At 45.1% G+C, this 14,976-nt stretch overlaps 1 protein-coding gene across 5 annotated transcripts in view; it reads right to left on the bottom strand.

Annotated features, from left to right (window-relative positions):
- The window catches only part of IQSEC1 (IQ motif and Sec7 domain ArfGEF 1), a 3,055,115-nt gene that overhangs the window by 2,181,418 nt on the left and 858,721 nt on the right, over positions 1 to 14,976 (bottom strand). For all 5 annotated transcript variants that reach the window (XM_069643967.1, XM_069643968.1, XM_069643965.1 and 2 more), the window contains exon 2: positions 7,844 to 7,873. In XM_069643967.1, the coding sequence (XP_069500068.1) occupies positions 7,844 to 7,873 (30 nt within the window). The remainder of the gene's footprint in view (positions 1 to 7,843; positions 7,874 to 14,976) is intronic.

Genomic DNA, 14,976 nt, shown 5'->3' on the forward strand with positions numbered 1-14,976 from the left:
TAACAGAAATAATTTCTTTATGAAGGCAGAGTGACTACAAAAAGAAAATTTATTTTGAAGTCTGAGGGCTCCACCCTCCCCATGGCATGGAAGACGCTAGGCTCGAGGCCCCCATGTCATGGGGTGGGGGGAGCCCTATGACTTCAAAAAGAAATTGTTTATTTTTGAAGTCACTCTGCCTTCACAAAGAAATTATTTCCGTTATGGTTTGGTCCTTAACGGAAATTATTTCTTTATGAAGTCAAAGGGCCTCATTACGGGTTTGGCGGTAACCGTGCCAGTGCTACCGGCAGGTTGCCGCTGGACCCGTAATGATTTACTGGTGCCCAACTTCCCAGTAACACCAGGGGATTACAACCCCGGCGGTCCGGGAAGTCCGGTGCCGGCAAATGGTAAGTCCCAATTCCCATCGAGTCCTATTGGACTCGATGGGAATGGGGACCACGGAAGCACCGGCACCATTAACAACGGTGCCGGTGCTTCCATGAAAACTCTGCGGGTGGGTGCCATTCTGCCCGGCAAGTCTGACCTGCCGGGTGGGACGGCAACCGCCTGAGAGATGTAATATGCCTGTCCGGAAACAACTGTGCCGGTAAGTTTACCGGCAACGTTGTATCCAGACGGGCATATTTCTAATGAGGCCCAATTTCATTTTGAAGTATTAGGGCTCCCCTTAACCCCATGATGTGTGCGTGTGTGAGTGTATGGTGAACGGGTGCAACTTAAAAGTATAGGTGTCTGCCTGTGTGAGTGTATGGTGAAAGCGTGCACACTTAAATGTATGGGTGGGTGCCTGGGTGTGTGTGTCTGTATGGTGAAAGGGTGCACACTTAAATGTACGGATGGCTGCCTGGGTGTGAATGTATGGTGAAAGGGTGCACACTTAAATGTATGGATGGCTGCCTGGGTGTGCTGGTATGGTGAAATAATGCACACTTAAATGTATGGATGGCTGGGTGTGCGTGTGTGTATATGGTGATTGGTGTGTGTGTTTGCGTTCAGGGGAGCAACAAAACCTACATTTCGGGGTGGCTAACCCTTCAAATGTTGGGAGAGGCGCTAAATTCATAGGCGGTGGGGGAGGGGCATACTTATTTGTTTGGGGGCATCTCATTTCTTTACTCATTTTAATGAGACTATTCTAGTGTATCTTCAATGTTACAAGCAGTTAACTCTCTCCTTTAAGGTTGAAAGCACCCACTTATGGACTGCTGTGAGAATGAGTGGTCTCCTGTTCCCTCTCTACCCTTCCAATCACTCCCCTGGCATGCAAGTATTAAACCCACATCACAATTTCAATTGCATAAAACATTTGGCATTTGAAAGCAGGTACTAACTGTGAAATGCTTTATGTTAGTATTAGCTGGGCTCTTGTTAACAGGGAAACCCAGGTGTTCTTTAACATCTGTGCACTGTTCTGTCTGGCAACTGCTTTAAAGGTCAGCCAGGTCGAATCAACAAACATAGCCCAAAGTTTCAGGGGGAGTTCTGAATCCCAGTCAACTCAATGGTGTTGCACCAATACTTGTGTTTAATGCCTTGATTCTTCATTACTCCTAACCCTATTCTTCCTCGTCCCAGTGGTGTGTATGAGAAAGTACTTGTGTATAAGGCACTCTGCCTCATACACAAGTACTAGGATGAGGTAGAGGTACATGGAGGTAATACCTGACTTAGCTACCTGTACTCTTTATTACTCTTAGTCCCACTATTCCTCATCCCAGTACTTACCTATGAGGCAAAGAGCCTCATACGTAAGCTCTGGGACAAGGAAGAGTGACATGGAGGTAATTCTGGGCCAAGGAGCTGATTTTGGAGGTTGGGGTAGGGGTGGTAGCGAGACCGGATGTGTGGGGGGGCAGGATTGTGCAACAAATCATAATGCTGTCCATGTCCAGGTTAAGCAGGCATGATATGTGGTATTAGTGGCTAGAGAGGCATGTTGGTGCAACCAGTCTAGTTATTCCTCAGTTTGTTATGACTTTTTTTTTAACTGGGCATTTCTGATAAAGCAGTCCTGCTAAGTGAATTACCTGGCTAGACTGCCATTTGGGTGCTGCCAGTCTAGCGGTTTCTTATTGCGGAATTGTATATTTTTCTGGGCATCTGTGATTAAATGATATGATATAAGTCATTTATAACACGACAGTACACAAGTGTTTCTAGGCGACAAGAAAATGGAGGGAAGATAGAGGGAGGACAAGACAAACGATCTTACTAAGCCTTGTGTCATTCAGATCATGCATGTGCGAGAAGGAGAAGTGCAAGGGGAAAGGGAGGAGCGAAGTGCAAGGGAGGGAAAAACAGGGCAGCAATGCTCGGAGTAAGTGCAGCCAGGGCAGCGTGGCTCTGGGTATTGCAAGGCCAACAAGAGACTGTAGAGTTACAGTTACAACCCCTAAGTGCTTGGTAGGCCCAGAGGCAGTGCAAGGGTGACTGATCAAGAAAGAGTCTGGACTCAGTGAGACTCTGAGGGTAGCCAAGCAACCAGTCGGTACAGAGGACAGGTAGGTCAGGTAGGCCAGCAGGGGAGGGAGAGAGAGAAAGCAGAGGAGAAAGTTTTGAGCTGCTTCCAGAACTTCATGTGGTCCAGCTCAAGTTTGAGAGGGGCAGGGAGGCTATTCCAGAGGGAGGCACCTGCAGAGGAGAGAGATCTACCCCCACTCTCTGCCTGGAGAAATGTCTAACCCTTAGAGAGTTGTAGGTAGCTGAGCGAAAGGCTTGAGAAGGAAGATATTTTGGAAGAGAGCGTTGGATGTAGTGCGGACCCCAGGCCCAGAAAGCCTTGTGGACAATGCAAAGGGTGTTGAACTTGATCCTTGCAGCAACTGGGAGCCAGTGGAGAGATTTCAGGGCTGGAGAGATACAGTCACTGGGCTTGAGGCCAAGGATAAGTCTTGCAGTCCTGTTCTGGATTAGTTGCAGAGGATGGAGAGTAGAGGAAGGCAGATTGAGAAAGAGGCTGTTGCACTAGGCCAGCCTAGAGAGAACCAGGGCTCTGGAGACCGTGAGCTTCTGGTGGAAAGTGAGAAAGGGAAGAGTTCCTTTGAGGAGCAGTAGCTGGTAGTGGGACTTCTCGGCGACTTCTGAGATGTGAGGAGAGAAAGAGAAAGAGAGAGTGGATTCAAAGATGACACCAAGGTTGTTTGCCTCACCGGAAGGGCCCAAGGTGGGCAGCCAGAGAGAGAGGGAAATCAGGGGCAGGAGTCCAAATGAGAAGGATCGCCATCTTACTGACATTAAGGCAGAGATCGTTGGAGGCACACCAATCCTGAATCGTGGATAGACAGTCAGGAACGAGCAAGAGAGTAGAGGAGCCTGAGGGGAGCCTGAAGGAAAGCAGAGTGTCAGCCGCATAGCACTGACAGTTAGAGGAGAAGGTAGAGTTCAGGTGGGCCAAAGGGGCCAAGTAGAGGTTGAAAAACCATGGTGAGAGGATGGAGCGGAGAAAAAGGGACCAAGTTGGTCCTGGGAGGGGCTGTCCAAGAGGAAGGAGGTCAGCCACTCAAGGGCCTGATCCGTGATGTCCAGGTTCTCATGGAGTCGATTGATCAGGATTGATCAGCAGGATGGCCTTGTTGACCGTGTTGAAAGCAGACGAAAGATCAAGGAGGATAAGGACAGAAGGAATGCTGGAATCAAGGTTAGAGAGCAGATCTTTACAGGTGTTCAGGAGAGCAGTTTCCGTGCCTCTGGCAGCTCTGAAGCCAGACTGAAGGTCATGGAGACAACCACCAGATTCTGTGTGGAGAGTAAGCTGGGAGATGGCCAGCTTTTCCAACAGTTTGGCCAGGAAAGGGGTGATGGAGATTGGGCGCTAGTTTGCCGGGCAGGGAGGATCAGCAGATGGCTTCTTGAGGAGTGGGTGCATAAGGGAGTGGTTAAGGGGAGAGGGGAACGTTCCAGTGGCAAAAGAGTGATTACAGAAATCAGCCATGGCTAGAACGAGGATGTCAATATGGTCCTTGATGGTTTTGGAGGAGCAGGGGAGCACCTGTTTGGATGACACTTTCATAGATCGGACTTGTCTAGAAACCTCTCTCAGGTGTTGTCAGAGAGAAAGAGGAGAAAGGAGGAAGAGAGGTAGAGATGGCCAAAGGGGGGCTGAGAGAGGAAGAGGGAGAGGAAGAGGAGACGAAGGACAGGAGTTTTAGCAGAGAAGTGAGATGACAGAGGGCCTGGGAGGGAACAGGAGAGGTAAAGACCACAACAGGATTGATCAGTTCCTTGCAGATTTTAAAGAGTTTAGCCGTGTTGTTAGAGGCCACAGGCTTGAATGTGTGTTCTCTTCTTGATGAGTGTTAATGCTTCCACTGCCATTTTGGCGCAACCAGTCTAGGTATGTCTAAATGTGGCCTGGCATGCTTTACTGTAATGATAGTACGTGTCTACACTGGTCTACATTGTGTAGCCAGTTGGACATGTTTTCATTGTGGCGTGGCATTTTTAATAGCAAAGTATTAATGTTCCTGTGCACTGTTGGTGACTTGCATCTATTGGATTGGTGTTACCCTACAAAACAATTGCAAACACTCTGGCTTTTTAGGCAATTTTTCTCAGAAAGTGTGCTGTATACTGCATTAAAACACATATGTATATCTTTCTCCTAGTGCAGTGTGTGGCATATCCCTTCAGCAGCACGTTTGTGTGTATTTCGCAAGCGTGATAATCTATGCCGGCCCAGAGTTTGGCGCAACCAGTGATTTGTTGCTGAGTTGGGGGGGGGGACCTCAGCATGGCTCGCAGGGGGGCCCCCACATTTTGTGTTACGCCACTGAGGATGACATGTTTGTTTTTATAGCAACCCCTATCTGGTGCAGATACATTGTTGATAAAAGCACCTGTTGTGCTGCAAGACCATGTACATATGCAGGAAGGTTTATACACTTCAGACATAGGAAAAGCTCAGCCAGCCTTACAGGAGTGTGCTATTCTAATCATGCATAGGAACACACATCTCTGCAATAAGTGCCTAACACACTGAGCTAATTTCTGAACCATTGTGGCACTCAATTTACCAATATGCATTTCAAAATGTGCTATTGCGCATGATCAACATAATTCCCAATATACCACAGAGAACACTGAAAGAATTACATGATGAATTGATTGAGGCAGAATGTACTTGCCAAAATAGACAGCCAATAGGTTTAGAGCCTCAGCACCATGCCATCAAATATCCTGATGTGTGCTATTTAGGTTTGGTGAACAAAGGAATCTTACTTCCGTAGATCAGGCAGCCTTGTGGAGCCCCCTAAAAGGTGGGGGCCATGGACAAGTGCCCCTTTTTCCCGCTTATAAAAAACGTCTCTGCCTATTGGCAATACAGCCTAATCAATAATTATGCAATTCACACAATTTCAAAATAGGATTCATTCAAGTAAATGTTACTTCATATCCAATATACATAAGAAAGCATAATTTAATTTCATTAAATGTGCAGGAAGATGCCAGTTGGCCGATGCATTGCGGACCAAGTGGTCCTTCATCAGGGCACAGAACACTCCCAGAAATGTGACCTCTCCTTTACACGTGGCCTATCTTGTGGAGGATAAGCCAAGTGCCACAATGTAATGAAGGTGGTGATGAAGAGAAGCGCCACCTTCAGTGGTTATGACATTGTTTATTTTGAAACTCCAACACATGTTCGAGAGTGGGTGTTCGAATACCCCAACTTGCACCTCATGTCTAACTCTTTAGCTTGAGAAGACCAATTCAAACACACACCTGCACTTACATGCCAGGACACAATTTAGTTGGTTTTCATTTTAACACTGTAAAATGTGCTCCTCGAAAAGGAAATGTAAGATTTGATACATTTCACTCTATTTGTTACATAACATATAAAAATGTCTACGTTCACTGTTACAGCCTGATTCATGGAATTATTTGCGTAAAAAACGCATATTTGCGCACCTTTCTGCCCGAAAATCCCCATACTTCAAACAGGGATTTTCGGCCAGAAAGGCGCACACATCTGCGTTTTTCACGCAAATAATTCCATGAATCAAGCACTATGGCCCTGATACATGAATTATTTGCAGCGAAAAAAATGGGATTTGTGCGCCATTCTGCCCGCAAATCCCGTTAAATAGGGATTTGCAGGCAGAATGGTGCACAAATCCCATTTCTTTTAGCGCAAATAATCCATGAATCAGGGCCAAAATGTTGCAGACATTGGGCAGCAATCCAATCTGTGGATTTCCTAGAAGCATACAGTGTGTACATGTGCACTTGTCAAGTGACCCATCCACTCATTACCTGTACCTCAGTTAATAGACACAGCTACTGACAAATCACATCAAAGCATAGTTACTTTTAGTTTTTCTTTCCGAACACCAATTACATTTCGGTAAACTAATATTTTGCCAGTGCTAATAATATACTGCTTGCATCAAAACATGATCACAGAACCATCACAGAACCCTTTCCTGCATCCCTGTATCTTCATGCAGTCAAATCCTTGTAACAAGGGCTGCCTTCGAGAAATTCGAAGGGCAATTCCATATGGAATAAGGGCATATATAGATGTATATAAACTATAATAACTGCATAATCTCCAGTTCTGACAAGGAAGCAACTAGATTATGTTTACATCTCAATCCTCCAGTTATGACATCAAAAAGCAAAGGATATCATTCTACCGTGGTTGTGGTGTTAATGAACACAATAGAGATGAAGCAAAGCTCATCCTCATCCAACAATCCATGGCTCTGTGGACAATGTCCCAACTGCAATCATTGAACTTTCCACATTCAAAGCACCAGCGAACTCATAACCACTTGTTGAATGCTTCGAAATGAGAACACCCATTATCATTCTGGCATTATAGAATAATGCACCCCCAACACTTAGATTTAAAGAATATTGTTGTAAGGGCCTGATTTACAAAGTGTGTTTTAATGGGATCGGTCCATTTTAAAACCATAGAGGCGTGCAATCTGGAAAGCTACTATAATAGAATTAATGAGGATTTTAAAGAGACAGATTTTTAATGACGTTAGTTCATGTGATGCTAAGGACAATGGTCCTGATGAAGATCTATCTAGTAGCAAACCTAGACTGACATTATATAATGGAATACAGGGAACTTTCTCTATCGAATCGTTTAATATGGTTGAACATTCGTGTGTGTCATATTTATACATGCTATCATTGTGAAAGGTTTACTTTTTAACCAGGACACAGTACAATAAAAAAAAACGCTTTTGTAAATCAGGCCCTTAGTGGCATAGAAGTTTGGTGACTGTATAATGCACTTAGCCTATGCACTGGCACTTTTTATAGCACCCAATGACCTTAGTGCATTTTTATATTTGTATATTGCACAAGAGTTTTACATTACTTTGTATATGACATACCCAGCGTGCACCACGTGAGCATAGCTGTCCAATCAGCTCTACTTTAAATCTGAAACCCACAGACTTCCCATGAGGGCGACCAACACAGAACATCATATTTGATTTCACATAGTCCATTTTCGTGGCGAGCAAGTAGCGACTGTGTAAACTAGAAAACACATTAAGATTACTAATTTCGTTGCATGCCCTTACAATTCCATCTTTAATTGCTTCCTGCCTTGTATGACTGCATAGCGAATGCGACACATTTAGATCATTCGTGGGCGCATTTGTCAGTCAAGTATACAAAGTGTGTGTTTGCCAGTCGCCACTTCATTACACGCGATGAAAATGCAAAGCGCAGGCTTTCTGCATCAATGGGGAAGGGGCTGCCACGCTCAAGCAACTAGGCAGGCAGAAATCAGAGCACGTGGTTTCATTGGAGCATTCCGCCTCCGCCGCACGAGCGGAACACAAAGGCAGAGCAGTAATTGACGACGTACCTGACACTTCTTGAGCTTTCCCCTTCAGACCTGCAGAATTAACAGAGAACAACACACAATTAGCGCCTGCATTCAGGGTGGCATGTCTGATTCACTGTTATTAACAGCCCGCCCTAAAGTGTTCAAACACATTGCTTTCTTTAATAAAAAAAAAAGACATCCATGCCTCATGGTTTTGCATACATTATATTTTGTCGACCAAAGGATTTGATAGAAATTGGAAATCAATGACGGTGCACAAAGAAGGAAAACAGCCTAAACAAACATTTCCTCAAACTATGTATTCTGTCAGATATGTGAACTTTAAAAAAGGTCTTTTGAAAATAGATATCAAAGGTGTATGTTCCAGTTTTGCAAACTAAAAATGTCACAGACTGATGGCTTTACCTTGGAAGTGTCGGCTTGCATTTTATTTTATAGCATGTCTTTTTTTTTTTATTCCGTGATGCTAAAGGTCACGGGAAAATCTATTTCATGCTCTCATCTTAGATCTTAAAGTGCGAGGTTTTAAAAAGGTTGTCTTGCCGGCACAACGCGCGTTTGAATCACGTGCATACATATATAAACGCGCATTCTATAAAACGCAATATCATCCGGCGTGTTTTCCTAGTTGTTTTCCAGAGTGCAACATGCAGGTGGCGGGGGTGAGGGGCAGGAAGGAGGGGGCCTTGGGCCTGACACAAATTCAGTGTTGCCGCAGTGACACATTATGAGCACGCTGTTATCTCTTCGAGGGGTTCCTGTTTAGCTAACAGTGTGCAGACAAAGGATTTTACCTGAAACAATGATAGGTTCATATTATGTTGAATAGCGTTATGCTAAAAGCAATACCCAGTGGTGTCGAAGTGCACTCCTGGCTGCTCCCAATGCGACCCTACTCTTGTAAATGAATGGTCCACTCTCCGGGCATTTATAGCAATGCCCACACAGTAGTGTCCTACTCATTGCTTTTATAACTGGTCTTTCTAACCTGAGCACTGCCACTGCAACACCCCTATTAATACTATAGTTTAAAACCCCCCAAGGCTCAGAACAAGTACCTTCTCTTTTCTCCATTGGTGTTATTTCATGTAGTAATCAGGCCCATTCTTGGTAGAACCAGCTGAAGAGGATTTGGTGCCTATTTTAAACTTCTGTTAAGTCCCATTTGTTGACTGTAGAACTAAGATTAAGCCGCTTCATGTGCTCTACAGGGAGGGTAGAAAGTAGGATGGTTGAGCCTTCAAGTGCTTGACGCGAATGCCAGTTCAAACCTTTGAAGAGAAGGTTTCAATACATTCAAGCTTACAAACAAACGGCTCGTGATTCTAATTGAGTCAAGAAAGTAAATGTTGGGGTTGGCACAAATCGGTTTCACCCAATTGAAGCCATAGACCACAATAGCACGAATTGTGTTGCAAAACATTTCAAATCCATACAGATTTTAAGAAAGGGTGGGGAAGATTCTCTCAAAACAGCTATTCTCAATGGTGGCTGAGTGTGTGCATCGCAGAAGTGTACATTCATTGTCCCTTTTTCACCCTCTGCGCATTTCAAAGTTCTTCCTGAATCCAAAAACAGATGCTTATCTGCCACTCCTCCTACTTTACCACCTTCATGTTACACCCGTGTGTAGATTGACCCTGCACCCCCTGGATAGCAATGCTAGATGCATTGTGACTCGTCGGTGTATCGCTTTCAGCTGGACTTTGGAGCAGCTAATGTATATGTTTGCGCTTATTCTGGGGGGCAGGAAATGTGCCGCATTTAGATGGAGTTGGGGGTAAGAAATATGCAGCATTGAGCTGGAGGGCAGGAAATGTGCCGCATTTAGATGGGGTAGGAAATATGCAGCACTGAGCTGGATTTGGAGGGCAGGAAATGTGCCGCATTTAGATGGGGTAGGAAATATGCAGCACTGAGCTGGATTTGGAGGGCAGGAAATGTGCCGCATTTAGATGGGGTAGGAAATATGCAGCACTGAGCTGGATTTGGAGGGCAGGAAATGTGCCGCATTTAGATGGGGTAGGAAATATGCAGCACTGAGCTGGATTTGGAGGGCAGGAAATGTGCCGCATTTAGATGGAGTTGGGGGTAAGAAATATGCAGCACTGAGCTGGATTTGGAGGGCAGGAAATGTGCCGCATTTAGATGGGGTAGGAAATATGCAGCACTGAGCTGGATTTGGAGGGCAGGAAATGTGCCGCATTTAGATGGAGTTGGGGGTAAGAAATATGCAGCACTGAGCTGGATTTGGAGGGCAGGAAATGTGCCGCATTTAGATGGGGTAGGAAATATGCAGCACTGAGCTGGATTTGGAGGGCAGGAAATGTGCCGCATTTAGATGGGGTAGGAAATATGCAGCACTGAGCTGGATTTGGAGGGCAGGAAATGTGCCGCATTTAGATGGGGTAGGAAATATGCAGCACTGAGCTGGATTTGGAGGGCAGGAAATGTGCCGCATTTAGATGGGGTAGGAAATATGCAGCACTGAGCTGGATTTCGAGGGCAGGAAATGTGCTGCATTTAGATGGAGTTGGGGGTAAGAAATATGCAGCACTGAGCTGGATTTGGAGGGCAGGAAATGTGCCGCATTTAGATGGGGTAGGAAATATGCAGCACTGAGCTGGATTTGGAGGGCAGGAAATGTGCCGCATTTAGATGGAGTTGGGGGTAAGAAATATGCAGCACTGAGCTGGATTTGGAGGGCAGGAAATGTGCCGCATTTAGATGGGGTAGGAAATATGCAGCACTGAGCTGGATTTGGAGGGCAGGAAATGTGCCGCATTTAGATGGGGTAGGAAATATGCAGCATTGAGCTGGATTTGGGGGGCAGGAAATGTGCCGCATTTAGATGGGGTAGGAAATATGCAGCACTGAGCTGGATTTGGAGGGCAGGAAATGTGCCGCATTTAGATGGGGTAGGAAATATGCAGCACTGAGCTGGATTTGGAGGGCAGGAAATGTGCAGCATTTAGATGTGGTAGGAAATATGCAGCACTGAGCTGGATTTGGAGGGCAGGAAATGTGCCGCATTTAGATGGGGTAGGAAATATGCAGCACTGAGCTGGATTTGGAGGGCAGGAAATGTGCCGCATTTAGATGGAGTTGGGGATAAGAAATATGCAGCACTGAGCTGGATTTGAAGGGCAGGAAATGTGCCGCATTTAGATGGGGTAGGAAATATGCAGCACTGAGCTGGATTTGGAGGGCAGGAAATGTGCCGCATTTAGATGGAGTTGGGGGTAAGAAATATGCAGCACTGAGCTGGATTTGGAGGGCAGGAAATGTGCCGCATTTAGATGGGGTAGGAAATATGCAGCACTGAGCTGGATTTGGAGGGCAGGAAATGTGCCGCATTTAGATGGGGTAGGAAATATGCAGCATAGAGCTGGATTTGGGGGGCAGGAAATGTGCCGCATTTAGATGGGGTAGGAAATATGCAGCATTGAGCTGGATTTGGGGGGCAGTAAATGTGCCGCATTAAGATGGGGTAGGAAATATGCAGCATTGAGCTGGATTTGGGGGGCAGTAAATGTGCCGCATTAAGATGGGGTAGGAAATATGCAGCATTGAGCTGGATTTGGGGGGTAGGAAATGTGCCGCATTAAGATGGATTTTGGGGTAGGAATAATGTCACATTTTGATGGATTTCGGGGTAGGAAATGCACCGCATTTAGATGGATTTGGGGCAATAGGAAATGTGCCGCATTTAGATGGATTTTGGGGTAGGAAATATGCAGCATTTAGATGGATTTGGGGGTAGGCCATGTGTTGCACTTAGATGTATTGCAGGGGCAGGAAAGATGTTACACTCAGATGGACTTCTGGGGCAGGACATGTGTTACACCCAGATGGATTGCAGGGGCAGGAAATGGGTTACACTTAGATGGATTGTCAGAGCAATGCGTCATACTTAGATTTTTTGTGAGGGATTGGAACTGTTACACTTAGATAGTTTGCTGGGGAAGAAATGTGTTATACTTGTCTCAGAGAGACAAGTAATGTGTTACACTTAGATAGATTTCTATAGGAAACGCGTTACTCTTGAAGAACTGTGTTGCATTACAAGAAACAATTTATTTTAGTAGTCTCTTTCTCCTGAAGAACTTAGGCTGACACCTGTTTTGCTCTTAGAAGAACAGTAATGGATGTTCTGGAGGGTGGCCAATGTGTGGATTAAATTGACATGGGGAGGGTCATTTGTGCTGCACTTACAATGTTATCCCACCTTTCACCCAAGATCTACACTGGTAATCCTTCCTTTACACTTAAATATCCTAACTCAGACTTCTTAGTATCCTGATATCGAAGTTAGTAGATGTCTGTCAGCAGCGTACATAGAACCAGGAAGATATTAGTAAAACTATAAAGGTAGCCGGTCCATACCATCCTAAATCCTATGGCAACTGCCTGGTATATTTACTAGGCCAGCCAGTCTATTCTGCCTAGAAGGCTTTTGGGTAGTCCCCTCCCCTGCCTCCAAAGTGCCTAGAAGAATCTACGAGGGTAGCTGGTCTTTTTCCACAGACTTCTGACCACACAGAGACATATAATATAAGCTCAATCGGGGCTCTTGGTACGTATAAATGCACCATTTCAATGGACATTCTGCCGCAGGCACGGCTATCCATCCACTCATAGTAGAATGCAGCTACGACCTATGACATAATTTGAGCTAGCTGGACACTTAAAGGTTTTAAGCCTATTCACACCAGACTATGCCTCAACACCCCTGGCATCAGTATGCAGAAAAATCCTATGACGTATTTGGGCATGCTGGACACATACCGAGTCTCTGGAACTCACGCCATATCCTGACCCCTCTCAGCACCCATCCACATGCCTAACCTCATGGGTTGCTCTCTACCTGAGACAGGCGAGTCTGCTAAGCCTTAATTTGGCCAAATAGACACACACATTCCAATCCTACTCTGTGACCTCCAACACTCTGGGCTTCGGTCCCCAAGGGCGTTCCCACCACCAGCGCATTGAGACTAGAATAATGGTAAAAGGCGCTATATAAATAACAACCGCAATGCAATAGAAACAAGGGGTAGTACAATGCATGACATGGCAATGCAAACTCTGTCATGTACTTTTATTTAAATGGAGTAGCTGTCTCACTTGCATTTCTAGCCCTTGAATAGGGGTAGAAATACTTTTTTTCTCTTTAATATTTAAGGGCCTGCCACTGTGAAATGCTCACCCAGCATTTAAGTATGTGTTGGGAGCCTGTCATTCATTAGTGGCAGACGTGTGTTTCCAACACTAATGTATGCAATGGATTTTTACAGTGCATCATTTAGGCTGGAGCACAGCCCCCTTAGAAATGTGCAGGTCACCTTTGTGGATAAGGTGGTAAGTCATGCCTAAAACGATTAAAAATAAAAAAGTGCATCCTCTGTGTTTTTTTTTATTTGCTTTCATTTGTATGTCCCTATTGTGCCATTTCCTTAGCCACTATTAATATTGAAGGCTAGGATACGTATCCAGTATCTTAAATTTCAGTATTACCAAAGGGATGCATTCTAGCCAAGTTGATATAAGCGGCTCAAATTCTGCTTTGAAAGTTTTATGGCATTTCAAGCCTCAGCTGCTAATGGTTTGAATCTTTTGAGACCCAATGAACCCCCGCTATTTAGAAAGGCTTGAATCTTATTTAATTTACCTAGCCCTAGTATAATTTAGCAAATCAACTACAGGAGTTTCAGGGTAAAGGTGGGCAAGAGGGTCAGCAAGACATTGTCGTCGGAGTGTACAAAAGGGTAGGAAATGCAGATCCAAAAGTAATGCACCAAGATTTGCACTCTGAGAGGTGCCTTTATTGAGGGTTGCTGATGTGCTCTGTTGAACCTTTCTCGGGTGGCCCGGTCGAATGGCCTGGCAAATGTAAAATTTAAAGAAGCCCCATCTTAGAGCGCTGCCAAAGGTGTGGATAGCCAGCATTTGGGTTGGCATCTTTTAATAGTAGCACAGTACTGTGAGGATCTGTCTGTCCATTTGGATTAGTCCTTGGCCAGGTGTTCTTGAAAAAACCATGTTTTGAGAGATTTACAAAACTGGAAAGTTGTGGGGACACAACGAGCAGATACCAGGATCGAGTTCCAGAGGGTAGGTCAGTGACAAGAGAAGGATTGTTTGCAGGTCCTCGCTTTGAAGACATGTTGTGATTTGAGCTATTAGTCAATTTGCTGTGTGAGAAGAGCATGCCACCAGATCTGCAGAGCTTAGACGCTAGATACACTGTTGTGCTACCCTTCACTACTTTGTAGATAATACATGCAGTCTTGAATAGTGTCCTGACCTTGAGAGGAGGCCGATGTAGTTCAAGTAAGATCGGGTAGATTTGGTCAAATTTCCACGCACCCATAATAAAATGTTCTGTGGCATGATGGACTGCTGTTAGGGGAGCTAAGGGAGTGTCTGGTAGCGAAGTCAAGCGGGAACTTTCCACATTGATGTATGAGACCAAATGCACCTGCACTATAGTCCAAAAGCCTTGTGGGAGAATGAAGGGTTTGATTTTGCAAAGGGTGGAGATTTCGAGCCAGGCCATTTGGGTCTTCTTGGCTATGCATTCTGGAAGGACAGGCTGTTGTCCTTGGTGGAGCCCAGGTTTTTAGCTTAATCTGAGAACTGTGGATAAATTCCTTCTAGCAGGGTCGGACTGGAACAAGAAATAGGCCCGGACACCCAAAAAAAAGTGGCCCTCCCTCGCCTCAAAAAAGTGGCCCAGCCTTCAAGGTCACCTCAAAAAGTGGCCCACCCCTTGCATCAAGAAAAGTGGCCCTCAAACCATCATCAATGCAAGCAGACGTCCAAGGCCAAATGATAATATGTTATTGTATAGCACCTACTCTTAAGCTCTTTTTTATAGAACAAATATGCATACAATATCACCCAACCTGTGTTGGTACTCATTTATCAATCTCAGAGGATGAAAGTCTGAGATGGCCTTGCAGGGATTCGAACCTGCAACCTGCAGATCACACACACATCGCAGTAGCAAGCGCTCAACCCACTGAGCTATCAAATCAGCAATAGTAAACTGAGCAATTGTTATGTAGTGGATACCATTAAACTGGTAACTGAGATTTAACAGCAGACTAGTTAAGTTCATCTGCAAGTCTGTGCAAATTTGGCCGCATTTC

The sequence above is a fragment of the Ambystoma mexicanum genome, chromosome 2p (genome assembly GCF_040938575.1).
Source record: "Ambystoma mexicanum isolate Mex_15411 chromosome 2p, UKY_AmexF1_1, whole genome shotgun sequence".
NCBI lineage: Eukaryota > Metazoa > Chordata > Amphibia > Caudata > Ambystomatidae > Ambystoma > Ambystoma mexicanum.